This window comes from Olea europaea, chromosome 16 (genome assembly GCF_002742605.1).
Source record: "Olea europaea var. sylvestris chromosome 16, O_europaea_v1, whole genome shotgun sequence".
NCBI lineage: Eukaryota > Viridiplantae > Streptophyta > Magnoliopsida > Lamiales > Oleaceae > Olea > Olea europaea.
The window spans coordinates 17,930,811-17,953,077 of NC_036252.1; the positions used below are offsets into that span (position 1 = coordinate 17,930,811).

The 22,267-nt window shown below is 34.6% G+C and overlaps 3 protein-coding genes across 3 annotated transcripts; 1 reads left to right on the forward strand and 2 right to left on the reverse strand.

Annotated features, from left to right (window-relative positions):
* The first annotated feature begins 4,653 nt into the window (after positions 1-4,653).
* On the forward strand, positions 4,654-5,605 carry LOC111412866 (putative germin-like protein 2-1). The gene is made up of 2 exons (XM_023043741.1): positions 4,654-4,833; positions 4,936-5,605. Exons 1-2 carry the CDS (start codon positions 4,722-4,724, stop codon positions 5,469-5,471), a joined length of 648 nt encoding a protein of 215 aa, XP_022899509.1. The 5' UTR covers positions 4,654-4,721; the 3' UTR covers positions 5,472-5,605.
* Positions 5,606-5,961: 356 nt separating this feature from the next.
* Positions 5,962-8,773, reverse strand: LOC111412351 (tubulin beta chain). Its single transcript, XM_023043247.1, has 3 exons — positions 8,265-8,773; positions 6,963-7,232; positions 5,962-6,871 (listed from the first exon to the last, which is right to left on the reverse strand). Exons 1-3 carry the CDS (start codon positions 8,656-8,658, stop codon positions 6,204-6,206), a joined length of 1,332 nt encoding a protein of 443 aa, XP_022899015.1. The 5' UTR covers positions 8,659-8,773; the 3' UTR covers positions 5,962-6,203.
* Positions 8,774-16,171: 7,398 nt separating this feature from the next.
* LOC111412712 lies at positions 16,172-17,452 on the reverse strand. Its single transcript, XM_023043635.1, has 2 exons — positions 16,620-17,452; positions 16,172-16,241 (listed from the first exon to the last, which is right to left on the reverse strand). The coding sequence occupies exons 1-2, from the start codon at positions 17,450-17,452 to the stop codon at positions 16,172-16,174; spliced, it is 903 nt and encodes a 300-aa protein (XP_022899403.1).
* Between the last annotated feature and the right edge of the window lie 4,815 nt (positions 17,453-22,267).

Genomic DNA, 22,267 nt, shown 5'->3' on the forward strand with positions numbered 1-22,267 from the left:
AGGGCTCCATGAAGGACCACCTACTATCACAAAACATAATTATACTTTATAATATAAAACATTTAATGAGTGATATTATACACTCTTTAACGACAAAATAGTAATATATAAAAAATTCTAAGCAATACCTTTGATCCATAACTAAAATGTGCTAAAAAATTTAAGCATTTAATTGTTTTTAATTACTGCAAAAAATGATATTCCCAATCAACCCCCCCTCCCACCCAATGAATCCCTAACTTTTTAGGAAGCTTTTGTTAATAAGCAATATCTTCTCACTAAAAAAATTTGGCTTGCTGGCTTAGGTCGCTCATGACTCGGTTCGAAAAAAAATCCAAACCTGCCCGAGCCTCATTTTAGGGCATCGGCCCGAGCCCGACTCGAGTGGGAAAAAAATGGGGCAGATTGCCAATTAAACAAATTGAGCCGACACCGCACAGCTCGATTTGTCGAGCTTTTGCTCGGCTCGAACCAAAAAAAAAAAAAAAATAAAATTAATTTTACTCGAGCCAAGTCCGTGCCTTAAGTTTTGACTCTCGTGCCCACTCGACTTTGCTCGTTGATATCCCTACTTCTCACCATCCTGAGTTGGGTGGTTACTCCATAAACTCTTTTGGGGAAGCAAATTTTTTAACAGATGAAATCAATTTTGCAGAGTTTGGTCTAGGGGCAACCCTGCCTTGGTCTAAGTAGGACTTGGAATATCTGTTCTCGCAAAATCATACAATGTACTCTCCAGAGACCGCACAAGTATTTTCAAAGATGGAATATCTATTCCAGCACAATCATACAATGTACTCTTTCTTTAGTTCTATCCAAGAACCCCTTTCTATGTAAAGAAAATTACAGTCTTTTTCATTGAATTAGTATTTAAATAGTAAAACCCTCCGTAGCTGCTCCTCTCTCATTTTCTTTGATCTCGTGAAATAGCGCTAAGTACACCAATCACAATCAAAACTACAACAATACATCAAATTCTAACCTAAATACATATTTATTTTTTTCATTATATATTTTCCTCAAAAGGCATCAGATCACGAGGGTATTAGTGTAAATTAGTTGGAAAATAAAATTATAAACTACATAATTCAGTTATAGTCTTTGAATTATTATAAATACACATGGATATCTTTCCCAAAAATTCAACAAGAGAATAGATTAGTTTTACTAAAGCACACACACAACCAATTACTTGTATACAAGCTAATTAGACAGTAGCATACACATAGTAAGTAGAGAGCCTTACCTGATTAAAATGGTGACGTGTTTTAATTTCTGCTGTTGAACAAAAAAACAACACCCAAAGGGAAGTTAATATCTTCAACAGCTTGTGCATATGGAATCTAAAGGCTTATCTCCCATGGCTTTTAAAACCCTTTCTATTGTCCCTATCCATCAACTTGGTCTGCTAACTTCTTATTTCTTATTTTTCCATTTCAATAAATCTCTCTCTTCGAATGCCATGATGCTATTTTTCCATAAAAGATCTCACATTGTGACTCTTTCAAAAAATTTAACAAAATAAAATATGCTTTACGATTCCATGGATATGCAAGAAACTCATTAAGATACTCAACCATACCAAGAGTTCTGTAATCAATTTGTCTTGAAGTTGGTTTTAACACACACTCTACCAACATAACTAATCACAACTTAAATTTATCCTGATGATTTTGACACCTGTGAAATGCTTCAAAAAGCATTCTCACCGTAATTCTTCTTGTACCATCAAAGTACTGATTTCTAAGACGATCATTACTATAATCGATCTCCATGAATGATTCATGGCAAGGTAATCCAATAATCAAGCAGAATTCTTGCAAACCAAACTTAGCAACATGGTCATCTAACCGTACCCAAATTTCATTATTTTTCCAACAATTTATAAGTCTCACTATAAATTCATGTACCAATTTACTACTAAATTGTTATCATTCTTCTATATAAACAGCTTTATAAATAAATCCATAAAAATGACTACACATCAAAGAACATTGTTGATCTGCTTCTATGAACTCTACAAAATATTTCAGATATTCTCGATTTGGATATTGAATAATTGTAGCAGAAAACCATTGATTTAGAGAGACTATATATTCTAGAGACATCTGCATAAATTATTCAAAAATAAATATTCATAAACAAATCTAAAAACTAATCTACACAAATTATTTAAAAAATAATATTCATGAGAAAATCTAAAAATTAAATCAGAGAAATGTTTACTTATAAATAAATCAACAATCCAAAATAAACAAACGCAACAATAAAAAGAAAATTGTCTTTGTTATAGAAACACCCATCTCCATCTCACAGAGGCGAGCTCTGTGTCACAGACGAGGGTTCTCTCCGTGACACGAACAGCTCCTTCTCCATGTCAGAGATGCACACGCACTTCGTGACACGGAAAGCCCATCTCCATTTCACGGAAAGCTTAAACAAAAATAAGAAACGAAAATATTATATAAAAAATCATCAGTTCCAAGCTCTAATTCTCCATGATATATTCTCATGCCACAATATAAATCTTTAAATGTTTACCTTCTCCGGCGACATTTTCAACAAATGGTTACCTTTTCCAGCCAAATTTTCCAGCACAGTATGTGGGCACCTTATCCGTCTAAAATCTGTGGACGTCAGTATGAGAATAGAAGAATGACCCTTCAGCTTTAAATACAATAATAAATAAGTTGTGTTTTGTTTTCTTGTAATAATTGAAACATTTTACACATAATACATATACACAGCGGCGGAGCCAGCACCCGGCGAGGGGGCGCGGCCGCGCGTGCTAGACTCCGCCGAACTTTCAGTCGCCGAGCGCCAATTGCGGTGGAAGAAAGGAGAGGATTGGAATGAGTGAAGAAGATGACTGCTGCACTGCCTGTTGGTTTGGATTGGGTCTAAACCTTTTTTTTTTTTTTAATGTTTTTCCATTTTTGAAGTAGTCAAATGGTGTCCTGACTAGGTCTGTGCTAGCTTATCTTAAATTAAAAAAATAAATAAATAAAATAAGGTTGAACTCCAACCTTAAGGGCCCCTATTATCCCGCCTTTAGAGTTTTATGAGGGAGGTAAATCGCAGGATGTGCCACAATAGGCCAGGTAACAAAAGCTATCTGTACACTGCGCCTACAAGAGTCTAATTCCATGTCTCAGAAATCGAACCTCCACACTGCGGCTACCAGCAAGACGTAAAATAACCTTACTCTTGTCTTTTGCACCACTGGGCTATACCCCGAGGGGCCTGTGCTAGCTTATCTTAAGTTTGTTAGATGGTAGTTCACGCTATATCCCAATGCCAGAGTTAAAGGGTCTAGGTTTTATACATTATATTCAAAATGTGACATTAAAAATGGAGGATTTTGAGAATAAAAAGTTGGTATGCTTAAAAATTATAAAAAATATATATGAGATTGATTATTGGGATATTAATTATTTGATGATGATATGATTGCAGTAACTCTTTTTAATATTTAAATAAAATTGAGACAAACTTTATAAGCATGTAACAAGAGTTCAAAAAGATATAATGTAGATATTAAAAGAGTTTATTATAGCTTTAGAGAAACTTAATTATATAATTCTATTTTATTAGATTTAAGATTGATTAATTTAGATTAAACATCCACGACTAATTTTGAACTGTGACCATCTTTCTGTTTAAGTTGAAAGCGCTTAATTTATTTTTCATTAAAAATGACTGTAAGACAAAATTTTTAGTTTAAAAATTTCTTGTAATGTGTATTTAGAAGCTAAAAGATTCATGAACATAATCCATTCATGCATTGGTGGCCCATATATTAAATTCTCATAAATACTCCAAAGAAAATATTCCACAAAAATTGATTAGAAACACTATCTGCAGCATACAAACAAATCCAACAATAAATATGCAAATGAAGAACACCTAGTTAGTGCTAGATTGGCCCTAGTTTTTATTAAGGAGGGTGTTCTCGATCGAGATTGTGATGGATTTTAAAAATATTTTGTAAATTTAAGTATTCATAATTGAGATTTTAATGAAATCCATTAAAATTTAGGTATTCCTAATTCAAATTTCAATGAAATTCAATTAAATCATTTAAAATTTAGGTATCCTCAATAATTATTGGATTTATGAAGATTAATAAAGTGATTTTAAAAGATTTGAATGGATTTCAAAATTCTTATAAAATTTGTGGAAATCTATTGAAATTAATGAAATTCATTAGAATTTATAATCTTTTATAATTTATCAAAATATTAATGGAGGTCACCGTGTAAATGAAAGGATTAAATTGGTTGTACGAGGTCAATGAAGGATTAAATTGGTTGTACGAGGTCAATGACAAGGGCTATTTCTAGGTGCTGAAACGGCAGCTTTTTGATTGGCAGCTTTTTCTTTTATTTTTTTAACTGGTGATAAAATTTTGTCAAATGCATATCTGTATAAAACCTTGTCATTGACCTTGTTCATGTAGCAAATTTCAAAACGAAAAGTGTAATTAAATGAATCGTATACCTTTAATTGAATCTATCACATAATATCATATAGATTGGTGCTAGACAGCAATTCTTCTTTTTTGCCCATTCAAACACCTAACAATGAATTCTAAATTGTTTCTGATCATTGATAACAGATAGCTTTAAATTCTCCTACACTATAAAAACAGCCCTCACTGCTTCATCTCTTGCAACTCAAAGCTTGCAGCCAAGAAACAGTAAGCTTTACAAGTAAAAAACATGGCACCCCATTATCTTTTGTTAGGATTTCTGGTTGCAACTTGTTCTGTTGCTTTAGCATCGGACCCAAGTTCTCTTCAGGATTTTTGTGTTGCCGACCCAAAAAGCCTTGGTATTGAACAACTTCGTCTAAAAACTTATGTTCAGTAGAAAAAATAACTTATTTAGTGTTCATTTAATTATAGTCATTTTTGTGTTTTTGTGTTTTGTGTAGTGCTAGTGAATGGCCGTGCTTGCAAAGATCCCAAGCTAGCACAAGCAAATGATTTCTTCTTCAGTGGACTTCACTTAGCTGGGAATACGTCAAATCCAGTGGGATCCCAAGTCACTCCTGTCAATGTGGTTCAAATTCCAGGGCTTAACACTCTTGGAATTTCCTTGGTTCGTATAGACTATGCGCCATTGGGCATCAACCCACCTCACACTCACCCTCGAGCAACAGAAATTTTAACAGTAATTGAAGGCACCCTTGAGGTCGGATTCGTCACCTCCAACCCTGAAAATCGCCTCATTACCAAAAAGATTCAAAAGGGTGATGTTTTCGTGTTCCCCATTGGTCTTATCCACTTTCAGCGCAATGTGGGAAATGGAAACGTAGTTGCCATTGCAGCTCTCAGCAGTCAAAATCCCGGAGTAATCACCATTGCAAACACAGTCTTTGGTTCGAATCCAGCCATTCCCAGTGATATTCTTGCTAAGTCATTCCAAGTGGACACTAAAACTGTGAAAATGATACAGTCAAAATTCTAGACTTCCTTAGGTCGAAGATTAGCATGTGTGAGGATAAATTGTTTGTCATCGCCGTGTGATACATTTGGTAATTCTTTGTTTTTGTTGTCTTTCTTGATTGTGAAGAATAATGAAATGGCATTGTCTTCTATCAATTGCTACATGTGCTATCTAACCCCTGTTTGGTTCCCATTCTTTTCTTATTAAAATAAAAAATATGATCGTTATCCATTACATCAAGTCATTAAATTTGAAATTCTATCTCTTGTATGGAGCTAATAACGGCTATATATTTTATTTTCATTCTTTAAAAAATGAGAAACAAACAGGGGCCTATTGTTAATTCACCGACAAGAGCTTATTTTCTAATTAAGAAGATCAATTGAAGAGTAGGAAGCCATTGAAACTGGGGGCAGGATATGGTTCTCATGCCATATCAGCAAGGTAAAGTTCTTATCGTGCTCACTGTGGGCAGGAAATCAAGAACCATTGTTTTATGGAGACACTTCACTAGAATTTGCAAAGATAAACATGGTATTATTAGGCACGAAGAAAAACGACTAATACAGAACCCACATTTATACAGCACGACATTCAAGCCTAACATTGGAGGAAAATACATATATATAGTTACAAACCCATGTCAGATATATCAAACCACAAATCACACATATAATAGGTACTTGAATCCGACAGACAACACACGAATCGACCATGAGATTTGGGCAAGCCATGGGTACTTCTAAGGACACCTCAACCTTCAAGCTCCTCTTCTTCCTCCTCGTATTCCTCATCAACAGCAGCGTCCTGGTATTGCTGGTACTCAGCCACAAGATCGTTCATGTTACTCTCAGCCTCAGTAAACTCCATTTCATCCATTCCCTCACCAGTATACCAGTGCAAGAAAGCTTTACGTCTGAACATAGCAGTAAATTGCTCGCTAACACGCCTGAACATCTCCTGAATTGAGGTTGAGTTTCCAATAAATGTAGATGCCATTTTGAGACCCTTTGGTGGGATGTCACATACACTAGACTTTACATTGTTCGGAATCCACTCTACAAAGTATGAGGAGTTCTTGTTCTGAACATTGATCATCTGTTCATCAACTTCTTTGGTGCTCATCTTACCACGAAACATGGCTGAGGCAGTTAAGTAGCGACCATGACGTGGGTCAGCAGCACACATCATGTTCTTGGCATCCCACATTTGTTGGGTTAGTTCAGGCACTGTAAGGGCACGGTACTGCTGGGAGCCTCTAGAGGTCAATGGTGCAAATCCTACCATGAAGAAGTGGAGCCGTGGGAATGGGATGAGGTTCACTGCAAGTTTCCTGAGGTCGGAGTTCAGCTGCCCCGGGAATCGGAGACAACATGTAACACCACTCATGGTAGCCGAGATCAGGTGGTTGAGATCACCAACTGAAATACGGTGCCCAAAGTTAGTTTAATTAGAAACGTCAACACAATTAATGTGAAGATCATATTTATGAGATGCAGATGGTGAACTTACAAGTAGGAGTAGAAAGCTTGAGAGTGCGGAAGCAAATATCATATAGAGCCTCATTATCCAACACCATACACTCATCTGCGTTCTCAACGAGTTGATGAACAGACAGAGTAGCATTATATGGCTCAACAACAGTATCAGACACCTTGGGTGAAGGAAAGACTGAGAACGTCAACATCATGCGGTCGGGATACTCTTCCCTGATCTTAGATATGAGAAGGGTACCCATACCAGATCCAGTGCCTCCACCCAAAGAATGACATACTTGAAATCCTGTACATTTGATTGAAATAAAATCAGAGCACACATAGATAGGAAGGACACCAATTGCATAACTAGATGAAAAGGTTGTCATCTACCTAACAGTGGACAAACAAGAATAATACAAAATGCAATAGGAAAAGGTACAAATACAGGAGGTGACAAACACAAAATATACAACCAACAGAAACACACAACGTGATTGATGGGGAAACTCATAAACGTTTCATTAAATGGTAAAAGTACAACAAAGCAGTCCATTACCATTGCATTAATCACTTGATCAAAAACTAGCCGGTTCATGGGATTAGGCAATTCAAACCAAGTATAGAATTTCACTACATTATGAGAGCCGAGATATCCATTTTAGAGAGATGTTTTTGATTCGAGATACTCATCCCTCATCCCCCAAGTGTAGACCGTGAAATCATGGGGCAAGCAATGTTTTATTAGTCCTAGGCACATATAGTGCTGGGGTTTGTTAAGCCATGTGATCGGTGCAATTTGCACATAGCCAGAATGGGGCTCCAAAAAGGGTATACAGGGTGAAACATGCTATATGTACATCAAGATTGGCACCTCGGTCTACATCCATGTGAGTGTGTTGCATTGATTTTAACATCACCTCTTTCAATCAATAGCCAGATTTTTGACACACAGGGGGTGAAAAACAAGGTGTACCCAATGGGTGTACAAGCACCCACTCTGTCGTCCCGTGCAAGTGAAAGTTCATAATCTGATCCAGATATAAATAATCCAAACAATCACCCAAAAACTGATACACAAATGCATTTGATCAGTAATGAGATTGCATATTTCTCCCATTTGTTTAAAGTTTGCAAAAATTTAGAACTCTAATAAATATCCCCTTATATATCATTATATATCCTTAAACAATTATCGAATGCACAGACACGAACAAGCCAAAAAGAAAAATAATCATAAATCACAAACAAATTAAAAATGTAAGATCTAGTCATGAAAAGTATGACATAGTAATTACAAATCCAGATCTAACAATGTAAAACAGATCAAAATTCAAACCTTGCAAGCAATCACAATTCTCGGCTTCCTTGCGTACAACATCAAGTACAGAATCAATCAACTCAGCGCCCTCGGTGTAATGACCCTTGGCCCAATTATTGCCGGCCCCAGATTGTCCAAAAACGAAATTGTCCGGTCTAAATATCTGTCCAAACGGGCCGGATCTCACGGAATCCATAGTACCTGGCTCGAGGTCCATGAGGACGGCGCGTGGGACGAACCTTCCACCGCTGGCCTCATTATAGTACACATTGATGCGCTCGAGTTGAAGATCGGAGTCGCCGCTGTACTTTCCGGTGTGGTCGATGCCGTGCTCGTCGCAGATGACCTCCCAGAACTTGGCGCCAATTTGGTTACCACATTGGCCGCCTTGAATATGAAGGATTTCTCTCATTTTTGCTTCCCTTTTTTGCAGAAATTAATGTTATTGATTGATTACGTTGTTGATTTGCAGGGCGATTGGACTTGTGTGTGTACGTTTTCCTCTGTCGCTTGGTGAGTGGAGTAGAGGAAATTGTGGGGAGAGTTTGAGTTTAAGGCTGATATTTGAGGTAATTTACGGGACTTGCCATTGTGATTCATTTTTATTGAATCTTCTAGAAAACAGCTAATTGACAAAAATATTTCAGGAGTATTATTTACACCAATTCATAATTCAGATAGATAATTTAAAAATTCAAAATTTAAGTATATATATAATTAATTAAAATTATTTATTAACTAATGATCACATATACATAAATAAATGTCACAATTAATTTATAGGTCACATATTATTGAATTAATTAGTTACAGATTATTTCGAGGTCATAAATAAAAAAAATTTATAGGTCACAAATCAAAAACTTTATGAATCACGATTTATTTCATCGATTACAAATCAAAAAATATTATAGGCCTCAATTCATTTGTTAGTTAAAAATTTTCAAATTAATTAATCACAAATTATTTTTCAGTCACATATCATCAAATTTTTAGGTAACAATTAAGTAATTGGTCACAGATGACAAAATAATTGGTCATGTATCACCATCACCATTGTCGACCACCATTGTCCATACCTGCAATCACCACTACAACCTCATTCTCACAGCCAGCACCTCTACCACCACCCAAAACTACTCCTCAGATACATAACAAAATCATAGTTATTGCTGAAAACCACCATCGCCACCGCCGCCACCATTTTTGCAACACCACTGTCACCCCATCGCAATAGAACACCGCCACACACATCACAACGAACAGATCACACCAACATGTCAAACCCAACACTACCACTTGTAACCTACCTAGATCGACTGCATCACCATCATCGACCGCCACCACAATCACACCCCGACACCACCACTGTCGAAAACCACATCAGCCCCAAACCATCGTTGAAAATCACCACAACCCTGATGTCGCCACCGCTAAAAGCCACAGTAGTCCCAAACCGCCACCGTCACCGCCACCGCCACCACACCCGACGCCACCACTACTGAAAATCGCACTAGACAGAGCAGCAGCCAAGGTTTTGACACCACGACTCTCACATTTGCAGCAAGCAACCTCTACCCCCACCACCACATTGCCACCGCTGAAAACCACTACTACTACTACCTACCCCGACGCTATTACCATTGAAATCCACAGTAGCTTCAACCCACTACCACCACCACCACACCCCAACGTTGCCACATTCCTTGCTGTGGCGACGCCTCTGGAGGGACAAGGAATTGTCACCAAAGAGGGAAGTAGGCGAAGTTAGAGAGAGAAGAGAGAAAGAAGATGATGAAATTGTTTAGGGTTTGGGAGTTAAATTTGGATATTTAATTTTTATATCAATACCTAATTTTTGTATAATGAAACTTGGTCCTTTGTTTTCTACTTGTGATATTTAAATCCTTGCTATTATGTAATTTCCACATTATATTATATTGTATAGCCCATATTTTGTTTCCATCGGAGGCCCAAATTATTGGATTTGAAGCCCAATATCTTAAGGCAATTTGTACGGGGCTTAAATTAAAATTATTAATTTTCATTTAAAGAAAAATAAAATACTTATAGTTTATGTGATTTTATTGACAAATCATAGTGTAGACAATAAAAATTATTAATAATAAATATTTAAATGGATCGGGTCAAATTTAAATTATAAGCTGATTTAAGTTTATTGAAAATTAAAAGTTGGAAAAACCACATAACTACTACATTATAAAAACATATTTCACACTTGACAGAATCTCTTAAAACTTTCACAAATCAAATGATAAATTGAAAATATTAAATATATAATTATATAATATAATATACACTAAATTTGGATAAAAAATACTGATCTCCTACAAATTAGTTAATATACTACATTTAAAGATATTTATTATTTTCCAACTATAATCAAACACTATTTTCTCTCTTTACGCCACGAGTTCCGCAAAAACTCTCTCTCTCTCTCTCTCTCTCTCTCTCTCTCTCTCTCTCTCTCCCCACAATGAGTTCACCAAAAACTCTCCAAAAATCACAAAAATTTCACTGTCATTCCTCAATTTCAAGCTACAATCAATCAATAGTGTCACAATCTCGTCGACATACTGCTAATTTTCATTGTATTGGAGAAAGTCGAAGCTGGAATATGGAAGAATTGGATTTGCCCGAAGCAGATTTTGAAGTTCTGTAATCTGATTTCAAATGTAAGCCTATAATTACTTAGTATAGCTGATGATTTTGAAAAAATGATTTTTTCGAAGCTAATGAAACATTTATCCAAACATAACCAGAGCCTTCTCATTGTTAAAAATAAGATATATTTTGCACAGTGTGTGAAGTGTGTTTTCTCATTAACCGTTGATAGTATGCAATTTTTATTTTTTTAACTTATAATTATAAAAATGCTTATCTATAACTATTTGTGACTACTTATGTGATTCATTCATATTAATACATGTTTCTCTTAACTGTGACTAGTTGTAACTACTGAATTAAATAGGTTGTGACATGTATGTTAAATGTCTTGACAATCCATAACTAAAATTATTTTATTCTGTGATCAATGTCATTACATTGAAAATTGAATCTTTGCAACCCTATATTTGTTGACCTTATGTAAATATATTTACATTAAATAACTTCCGTGTCCTGTATTTACCTATCCGTGACTTCTTCATCTGTGGCCTATATTGATCAATGTTATTGCATTTGAATATTTCCTCATTTTAGTGAATGAAGTGTAACATACTGTTATTTGTGTGTGATCAGGGATGACAATTTTGCATGTTTGCCTATTATACTGCGGTCACACATCACTTGTACTAGTGAATGATTCATGTAAATACGATGAATTGGTTGACCTTGTTAGTACAAAATTAGGCCTTAATTATGCAAAAATAGCTGTGAAATTAATATATTCTTTGAATTCTACTTTACTTCCATTCCGAATACTGAGCAATAATAATTTCTTAACGTATTTGAGGCTAAAATCTTTAATTGGGACTATATTGAATTATCCTATTACAGTTTATGTTATCTCTGCAAATTAATGGCAGTCAACATGTGCATTGCAATTACCAAATTCGTTGACTACTTCCGTTGAGTCATCAACTAATATGTTTTCTTTACCACAAATAGCTCAAGATAACTATGACTCAGTTATAACCATTGAGAAAGGAAACATTTAAAAAGATGTGACATTGGTATCTAAAGTAGATGCTAGACAAGTAGTAGAGGAAAATATTTTTCGTGACAAGGAAATATTGAAAATGAGTTTGGCCTTCTATGCCATACAATATAAATTTGAATATAAGATTTTGAGATCGGACAAAAAGGAGTACATGATAAAGTGTTTGCATAACGATTACAAGTGGATATTTAGATCTTCTTGCTTATGAGAAACGAAAATGTTTAAGATCAGGGAAATTTGCAATGGTCACATATGCTCGATGAATGTTGTTTTAGGATCTCATCGACAATCATCTACCTCAACAGTGTCAAACTGCTTCAAGTACAAATACACTTTTCATGTACAATATATACCCCTAATGATATCTCGAATGACATGTTAAAAAAATATGGAGTATCGGTAAATTACATGAAGGCATGGAGGTCACATGAACAGACATTAAAGTTGATTAGAGGTGATGCAAGAACATCGTTTCAATTGTTACCTTCTTATTTCTTTATGCTAGAGCAGATGAACATGAAGACGGACACAAGAATAGAAACAGATCATTTGGATAGATTTAAATATTGTTTTATGGCTTTGGGTGCATCGATTGTCGTTTGGAAATATTAAGCCAGACTTTGTAGTCGATGGCACATATTTAAATAGTCACTATAGGGTACACTCTTCACGGCTTGTACACAAGACGCAAAACAACATCTTCATACTAGCTTTTGGAATTGGGGACAATGAAAATGTCAAGTCACGGAGATGGTTTCTTGAAATGTTGAAGAGGGCATATGGATCAAGAGATGGATTATGTATAGTGTCGAATAGACACAACAGCATAAGAAATGCCATTGAATTAGTATATCCAAAGGCAATGAAAGGGATTTGTTAATACCATTTACTTAAAAATTTGAAGACCCATTACGTAAAATCAGGTCACAATATCACACATGCATTCAGTGCTACCGTACGAGCTTATACAATGGATGAAATTGAATATCAAATGCAACAATTGGACTCAGTCAATAACAAGATTAGATGATATCTAATATGTGACTGTCTATAACTTATACTATGATTGCTTGTGACTTGTTTCATAATATTATGTGTTCGTGTGATACCTGCAAGTGTACGGGATCGTTGACAAGTAATAATAAGTGAGTTAAGAGTTATCATCCATAGAGAATAAATTTAATTAAGTTTACTAGTTTCGTATGGAATTCTAGTTATGAAAACAAAATAAATATTTTGATTAGATTTAAACTAAACTAATCTAAGAAAGCAATAAAAATTGGGGTTTTATCAAACTATGGACGATTGTATTGGATTTTGACTCTGCCTATTGCTAATTATTTCAATTCTTGATTCGTATTCTAATTTCTTTCACGAGTTCTTGACAATCGATAACACTAATATGTTAAATGTTATTTTTCATGATACACCAACCTATGATTGACACGACCCGATCCTATTCCTAGTCCGAATTCATATGAAAATCAAACATTTAGTTTAAGTTATCAATATGATTGCATGTATGATATATATTATTCCTAATCCTAACTATACATGTTAATTTTGCCGCGTTCTAGACTTGTTGTGAGTATTCCTACACTACAACAAGCAACTAACTATTCAATTGATGGCCAAACAATTCAATAGTGCAATGGGAATGCAAAATTAATCAAGTAACACATGAATTAAACTAAATACTTGTCTTGAATAAAAATAAATAAATAATAGGGTTCATCTCATTCAATAAAATAAAAAACTAGTATAGCATATTAATATATAAATTACAAAAAGAATAATAGAAAAATATCACCCGGATCATGAAAGAATACAAAAGATGTCGATCTTCACGTTCAAAGTTGAGTTCTTCAAAACTTGATGTAATTGAACTTCAATTCCTTGATATGACTTGATCTTCTTTCTCAAAATATAGCAATTGACCCTTTGTTCTTGATGGATTTGATGAAACTATTCTGTATAAAGAGGCAAGAGGGAGACCCTTTCATTGCTGCCCATCTCATGAAATTAGGTCAAATTCACGTCCAAATTGTCTTCCAAAAGAGTTTGAATCAAATAAGGAAAGTTGCCTTCGCGCGCGCATAATTTTGTCTATGCACAGCTTTCAGTATTTTGATCATAACTTTCTCATTTGATGTCCTATTCATGTGATTCAAAGTGAATTGGAAAGCTAATTAAAAGAGCTACAATTCTTCTAGAAATACAATTTTTCCAATTCAAACGTTCTCCATCCAAAAATGGGTTTCAAGTTGACCAAAAATCTTGAAAATATCCTATATGATTGGAAGTCGATTTATGGTAATATTCTAATCATATCCCTTTCCTTTTTTACTCCAATTTGCATTCAATTGATTTCTATCAATCTTCAAAGTATCTTTTGTGGTCCAAATCAACCATTAAATATTTATACTTTGGTCCCCATACTTTGAATTTGCATCATTTAGCCATTTTCCGTTCTTTTTTCCAATTCTTTTTTGAAACATGAACTTTTCCTAATAAAAGTAATAATAACAAATCAGGTACTAATCCGTTCAAAGAATAACAAAATATCATCATTTAAGATCCCAAATAAGTATACAAACAACACTTATCAAACCCCAAACTTGAATCTTTGTTTGTCTTCAAACAAAAATATAACTTAAATAATAACAAACATACAAGCATGCAAAAATATTTGGTTGGACAATCTAGTTTTTTACCACAGAATTCGAGATCATCATATTAAATCTATAAACTGCTTCAAAGTCATAATGCCAAACCAATATCCACTCTTCCAATGCAAAATCGACGTGTGTGTGTGTAAAAAATTAAGTAGACATTAATGATTTCACAAGTTGTTTCAATTCCCCACCCTCTATGGTCAAATATATCCTTTCATCTCTCGTAAGAGTCACACACCCCTAAATTTATTATTTTTAACTATTTTCCCAGCGTGTGATCTAAGGTTGAATTTTTCATTACTATCCTTACCCTCTCTAGTTCAGGTGGACATCACTGGTTGCAAGTCAATACATCAATGAACAAGGATTCTCAATTAATTCGATTGCTTCGACCGCCAAGACTCAATTAGGCTAATTATCTTTAATCAAAAGTTAAATTTTCTCGAATAAGTGTTAGGACTTAACAAGGTTTTAGTGTTTCTGCTTTTTTTCCGTGCATTTGCTTTTTCTGATTTTTAAGAGTTTTTTTTTCTCTCTCCATTAAGCTTTCTAGATGACCCCTGTAGCAGGCTTTAGGTCGATAACTCCAAAGTCAAATGACTTTAGGGTACCAGATTTTAAGATATCTTTACAAGCTTAATAACCCGAGTCAAAAAGGCTTCAAAGAGAACAAATTTTTTTTTCAAGTGCAACTTCATTTCCGATTGCTTTCTAAATCACCCATATAACGAGCTTTAAACCGATGATTCCCAAGTCAAACGAATTTAGGGCCTCAGGTTTTAAGATACCCTTGTAGGTTTAATTACTCGAGTCATAAAGGCTTTAGAGAGAAGTTTTAAATTTCAAAAGATATACCTTGATTAGTGCAATACCCCTTATCACACACTTATTCAATTAAATCGACCTCCAACTCAAAACTTTCACCCAATTTTATCCGGTTAGTCTAAGACAATCCATACAAAAGTTTTCACACATGGAATCCCTATCCACATCCGTATCTTTCCGCAACAGCAAAATCACCCCCAAATTGTGCTAAATTTGGTCTAAAGATAAATAATTTGTATGCTATAGGTAAAGCGTCTATGTTCGATTAATTCAACCTATCAAGCATATGAATCAACTCATTTCATCACAATGTCAAACTCAATTCTAGTGCATGTATAATATCAAGTCTTGCAACGTTGAGCTTCAATTAGTCTAGCATACATCTTATCCATAGTTCATAAATCAATACCAAACCTCAAATTTAATTATTATAGTTAGCCAAACTGTCTAACACACACAAGCACACAAACAAACAAAAATAAATAAATAGATAATAATTTTTTTTAACTCACAAAAATAGAAATTTTAACGAATTTATTATTTATTATTATTATTATTTTTTTTTTTCACAAAAACATACAAAAATGAAAAACTCAAAAAGTTTTTTCCCACCCCCAAACTTAAACTTGACATTGTCCTCAATGTCTTAAAACATAATTGAGAATGTAAGGGGACGAGGAATGAAAGGAAGAAGGTACTCCTTGAATTTTCCTGTTGAACGTAGAACACACTTTGGGCAACTGTTAGATATTCTCCTTCATCATGTTTTCTCCTTGGTCTATGTTGGTTTGAGTGTTTTGCGACATCATGTTCCTACATATGGCAGTTAAATAAAAAGTTAGAGATCAAATAACCTAGAAGATGTGTTACTTAGCTCAAACATCTAATAAACCACTAAATCTCAAAGACCTAAGAGAAAACGTGATATGGATGATTAGTCCCTAAAATAAAAATTAATCTAAATTATCTTAAGCTATTCTAATTATAGTAAAATAAAATAAAATGGATAGAAATATTGGGTTGCCTCCCAACAAGCGCTTTATTTATAGTTTTTTGCTAGACTTTGTTGCTTTTAGGCTCTTCATGGGGGCTTAAAAAGAGAATTTTCGGCCCTGCATTTTAAGCACTAGTTGCACTTCTTTCTTTCATTTTTCATCCGCCACATGATCAAGTTTCCATTGTTATCCCTACCAATAATTCCACTTACATTTGGCTCGGCCTTTGTAACTCTCCCAGTGATCAACTCGTTGGCAATCCTCAAAATATGATGGTTGCTTGATTGAATTCTCCATGGTGAAGCTTTGTTGCTTATCCTCCACCTTCAGGACTATCTCGTTTGTATCAAAATCAAGTAATGCCCGACTTGTTGACAGGAATGGCCTTCCTAGTATTATTGGAATTTGGGATGTCTCTTCTATGTCGAGAATGATAAAGTTAGTTGGAAAAATAAATTCTCCCATCTTGATGAGCATGTCCTCGACTATTCCATAGGGATGTTTCAATGTTCGATCCGCCAACTGAAGGATGATAGAAGCCGCTTTGGGATATCCCAATCCCAATTTTCGGTAAGGAGACAAAGAAATTAAGTTAATACTTGCTTCCGAATCAATTAAACAATTAATACCTTGTAAGTTTCCTATGGAGTACGGTAGAGTGAGACCCCCTGTATCTTTAAGTTTGGGAAGGATCCTGTGCTGGATGATCACGCTGCACTCTTCAGATAGTGTTATTATTTCATGCTCGGGCATCTTCCTCTTTTTAGTCTGCGATTTAGAATAGTTTGGGATTTGAAGAATAGCGTCAATGAATGAGATGTTGACGTGCAACTTTTTGAGGATTTCCAAGAATTTCATAGCTTGCTTCTCCAATTTGGTCTTCTGTAATGTTTGAGGAAAGGGGACCAGAGGTGTCAGTGAAGTGCTAGGAACATTTGCCTTAAGCTGTGGATTATCTGAAACTGTCTGTTGGTCCTTTTCTATTGCTTCTTCAGATTGCTCCATCGGTTCCTTATCCTTAGTAGGCATTTGAGTTCTCTCTGTCTCCTTCCTCTTTACAATGATTTCTGGTAATTAAACACCACTCCCAGTAGTGATGGCCTGAACTTGCTCTGTTGTTAGCTAGCGTTGAAGTCTTTGAGAAAATGGAATGGGTGGCACATAAGCTTTGACAGGGGTGGTGGATGTGGTAGATGGGAGCTCAATAGTTGCATAATTTACCACCTCAGCTACTAATACCTGCTCCCGTGGGTTCTTCTCTATGTCATTCGGTAAGGTACCATGTGGTATATTGGCTAATGCAGCTGCTATCTGTCACACCTGATTTTCTAGGTTATGTATGGAAGTCTGTTGATTCTGCATTATTATTTCAGTCTTCGTGATGTACGTGACCAGTAGATCTTCCAACGATTGCCTCTTACCTTGCTGTTGCTAAATTACTGGTGGATTGCCCTTCATCTGATTTACTTGATCTGGATTATCCACCCACGAATAGTTGGGATGCTTGTTCAAACTCGGATGGTAGTTGTATGGGTAAGATCCATTTTCCCTCTAATAGTTCTGTGCACAACTGACCTCTGCTGACTGACCTATGTGAGTAGAAGCCAAAGGGCAGCTTGAAGTAATGTGATTCGTCCCACAACCTACGCATACCAGAGCTGGATGTTGTACCATGTACACAGATTGAGTTAAAGTATCAAGCTTCTTTGTTATTGCTTCCATCTGCGCTACCAATGCTGTCATTGCATCCACATTATGCAATCCAGCTATTTTTCTCGGAGCTTCCCTATCTGTTAGCCAGTTGGCCTGATTCTTAGCAATCCTCTCAAATAAATATGTGCATCATCCACTTCGATAGTCAAAATTGATCCACCCACAGAAGCATCAACTATATTGCGAAATTCAGCGCGTAGTCCATTATAGAAAAGATATATTTGTGCCAGTTTAGGAACATCAAAATTTGGACATTTCCTAAACGCACTTTTGAACCTGTTCCATGCTTTCGGATATGTCTCATGATCCTTCTGTCTGAAAAGATATACTTCGTTTCTGATTTGGTGGACTCGAGATGGTGGAAAGAATTTCATGGTAAATTTTTGTACCATGTCATTCCACGATATGATACTCCCAGGGGGTTGTGACATCATCCATATTTTCGCACCCTCCTTCAAAGTGTGAGGGAACAAACGCATTCGGAATGCATCTTGTGACATCCCCTCATGGCTAATGACATCACAAAGCATGGTAAAAGCCTGAATATGTTCGTGTGGATTTTCTGTAGCCTTCCCGCTGAACCTGATGTCTTGATGATTCTAGAAAAGATTTATGACATCTGGTCGGATGAGAAAGTTTGCTTGTCCGAACGGTGGATAGACAATAGGAGGTTGAATCGGTGCAGTTACTGGATTCACAAAATCTCTAACCAATATAGGCTAAGCTGGAGGTAGTTGTTGAACCTTAAGTGTTGCATTTTGCAGTGCATTTTGAATCTGATCTTGATTCTCAACCATTACCCTCGTTCTTCTTAGTTCTCTTAGCGTTGTTTAAAGGTCCTTTTGATTTTGAGATCTAGTAAAAGCCTTAAGAGTAAAATAAGAAGAAATTAGGTATCACGATTAAAGCCTAAAATAACAAAAATAATAAATAAATAAAAATAAAAATAATAAAAAATTCAAATCCAATGTAAACTAATAAACTCATACTAAAACTTTATTTCCCGGCAGCGGCGCCAAAAACTTGTTCGTGTGATACCCACAAGCATACGGGATCGTTGACAAGTAATAATAAGTGAGTTAAGAGTATCGTCCCACAGAGAATAAATTTAATTCAAGTTTACTAGTTTCGCATGGAATTCTAGTTATGAAAACAAAATAAATATTTTGATTTGATTTTAACTAAACTAATCTAAGAAAGCAATAAAAATTGAGGTTTTATCAAATTATGGAGGATTGTATTGAATTTTGACTCCGCCAATTGCTATTTATTTCAATTCTTGATTCGTAATCTAATTTTTTTCACGAGTTCTTGACAATCGATAATACTAATATGTTAAATGTTATTTTTCAAGATACACCAACCTATGATTAACACGACCGATTCTATTCCTAGTCCGAATTCATATGAAAATCAAACATTTAGTTTAAGTTATCAATATGATTGCATGTATGATATTTATTATTCATAATCCTAACTATACATGTTAATTTTGTCGCGTTCTAGACTCGTTGTGAGTATTCCTACACTACAACAAGCAACTAACTATTCAATTGATGGCCAAACAATTCAATAGTGCAATGGGAATGCAAAATTAATCAAGTAACACATGAATTAAACTAAATACTTGTCTTGAATTAAAATAAATAAATAATAGGGTTCATCTCATTCAATAAAATAAAAAACTAGCATAGCATATTAATATATAAATTACAAAAAGAATAATAGAAAAATATCACCCGGATCATGAAAGAATACAAAAGATGTCGATCTTCACGTTCAAAGTTGAATTCTTCAAAACTTGATGTAATTGAACTTCAATTCCTTGATATGACTTAATCTTCTTTCTCAAAATATAGCAATTGGCCCCTTGTTCTTGATGGATTTGATGAAACCATTCTATATGAAGATGCAAGAGAGAGACCCTTTCATTGCTACCCATCTCATGGAATTAGGTCAAAATTCACGTCCAAATTATCTTCCAAAAGAGTTTGAATCAAATAAGGAAAGTTGCCTTCGCGCGCACATAATTGCGTCTCTATACAACTTTCAGTATTTTGATCATAACTTTCTCTTTTGGTGTCCGATTCAGGTGATTCAAAGTGAATTGAAAAGTTAATTAAAAGATCTACAATTCTTCTAGAAATACAATTTTTCCAATTCAAATGTTCTTCATCCGAAAAATGGGTTTCAAGTTGACCAAAAATCTTGAAAATATCATATATGATTATAAGTCGATTTATGGTAATATTCTAATCATATCCCTTTCCTTTTTTACTCCAATTTGCATTCAATTGACTCCTATCAATCTTCAAAGTATCTTTTGTGGTCCAAATCAACCATTAAATATTTATACTTTGGTCCCCATACTTTGGATTTGCTTCATTTAGCCATTTTCCGTTCTTTTTTCCAATTCTTTTTTGAAACATGAACTTTTCCTAATAAAAGCAATAAATAACAAATCAGGTACTAATCCGTTCAAAGAATAACAAAATATCATCATTTAAGATCTCAAATAAGTGTAGAAACTACACTTATCATTACGTAGTGTGACTATTTGTGACGTGCCTGTTTAATGCATAAACTATATTTCATTTACTATGTCAAGTTGTTACATTATTTTATTAAAATATGAATGAACTATATTTATTTTAACGTTGGATATGAAAGATAGTCTAGATTGCACATGCCAACAAATCAATGCTCTGCCATGACTTCGAACATAGTTGAATCTGTAAATGCAATCACAAAGGCGGCAAAAAATTACCCTATTGAAGCAATTTTTGAGTTATTAAGGAAAATGATCCAATCTTGGCTTTGCAAGAATGGGGACAATGCACATAGCACTTTCACAAAAAGCTTGCAATCAAATACGAAAAGCTATTTAGGAAAATGAGCCATGATGTGCAAAATCTGAAAGTAATTACAATGCTCAACACATAGAATTATGATGGTCACATTTATAACTATAGCCCTCTTAAATTCACAATACTAATTGATTTATTTTATTTTAGGTTTTTTAGCAAGTCACAATTTGTTTGAAGTGCAAGATGATTCTTCATCATAAATGATTGATATAACTCAATGCACATGCAGTTGTAGAATGTTTCAAGTGGATCAACTTTCGTGTCCACATGCACTAGCAGTGTTTGCAACATTGGAGCTTGATGTTTATGGTTTCTGTTCGAATTATTACGTAATGGATGCATATGTGAATACCTACAAAGAGACGATTATGCTTGTAGGTAATAGAGCATAATGGATTTTACCTGACAATGTGATGAACATAACTGTGCTTGCCCTAAATCAAAAAAGAAGTTATGAGCGTCCTACTGAGACGAGGAAGAAGTCAGCGCGTAAGAGATCACAAATTACGAAATGTGGAAGATTTGGTGAATCTAGTCACAATCATAAAACTTGCAGGAACCCGGTGCCACTTGATCAAATCTAGGAAAAATTGAAAGAAATGAAAAAATCAAACCATTTCACATAATTTATTATAATATGTTAGACATGACCATACTCTTTGTAGTTTCATCCCATTTAATTGTTGATTTGTCGCCTATGTCTTTTTGGATTATAATTTCAAATCCTTTCATTCTGACTTTACGATTTATGAGTTGTCAAATATAATATTGATTATGACATATGAGAAAGTTTATATTGTGCTGTCTATGAACATATTTAGTTTTTCATTTCATATTTCATAGGTTGTTTTAGACTGTATAATTATTTACATACTTCTACTTTGTTTTTGATATTGTGATACTTCTACTTTGTTTTTGATATTGTGACCATCTGGGACTACTTGTGCATATTCTGACCATCTGTGATTATTATTGGATGGGACCTACTCGTGAAAAAATTTGACTAATTGTTTGTGACCTAATTGTTTCTACATTAATAGCACATGTTTGAATGTGACGAGTTGTGACCTATATGTAATTGACAAAACTTGTATGATGATTATGTACAATTATAGGAAGTGTTTACAATTAATTTAAATGGAATTTATTGATTTGGGTGGCTGTAGTTGTATGATTTGCATCTCATGATTTCACAGTTTAAACTTGTTGGAAAAATTGAAATTGTGAAATTTACAATTAGCATTAATAAATGGAGCTTACAAGA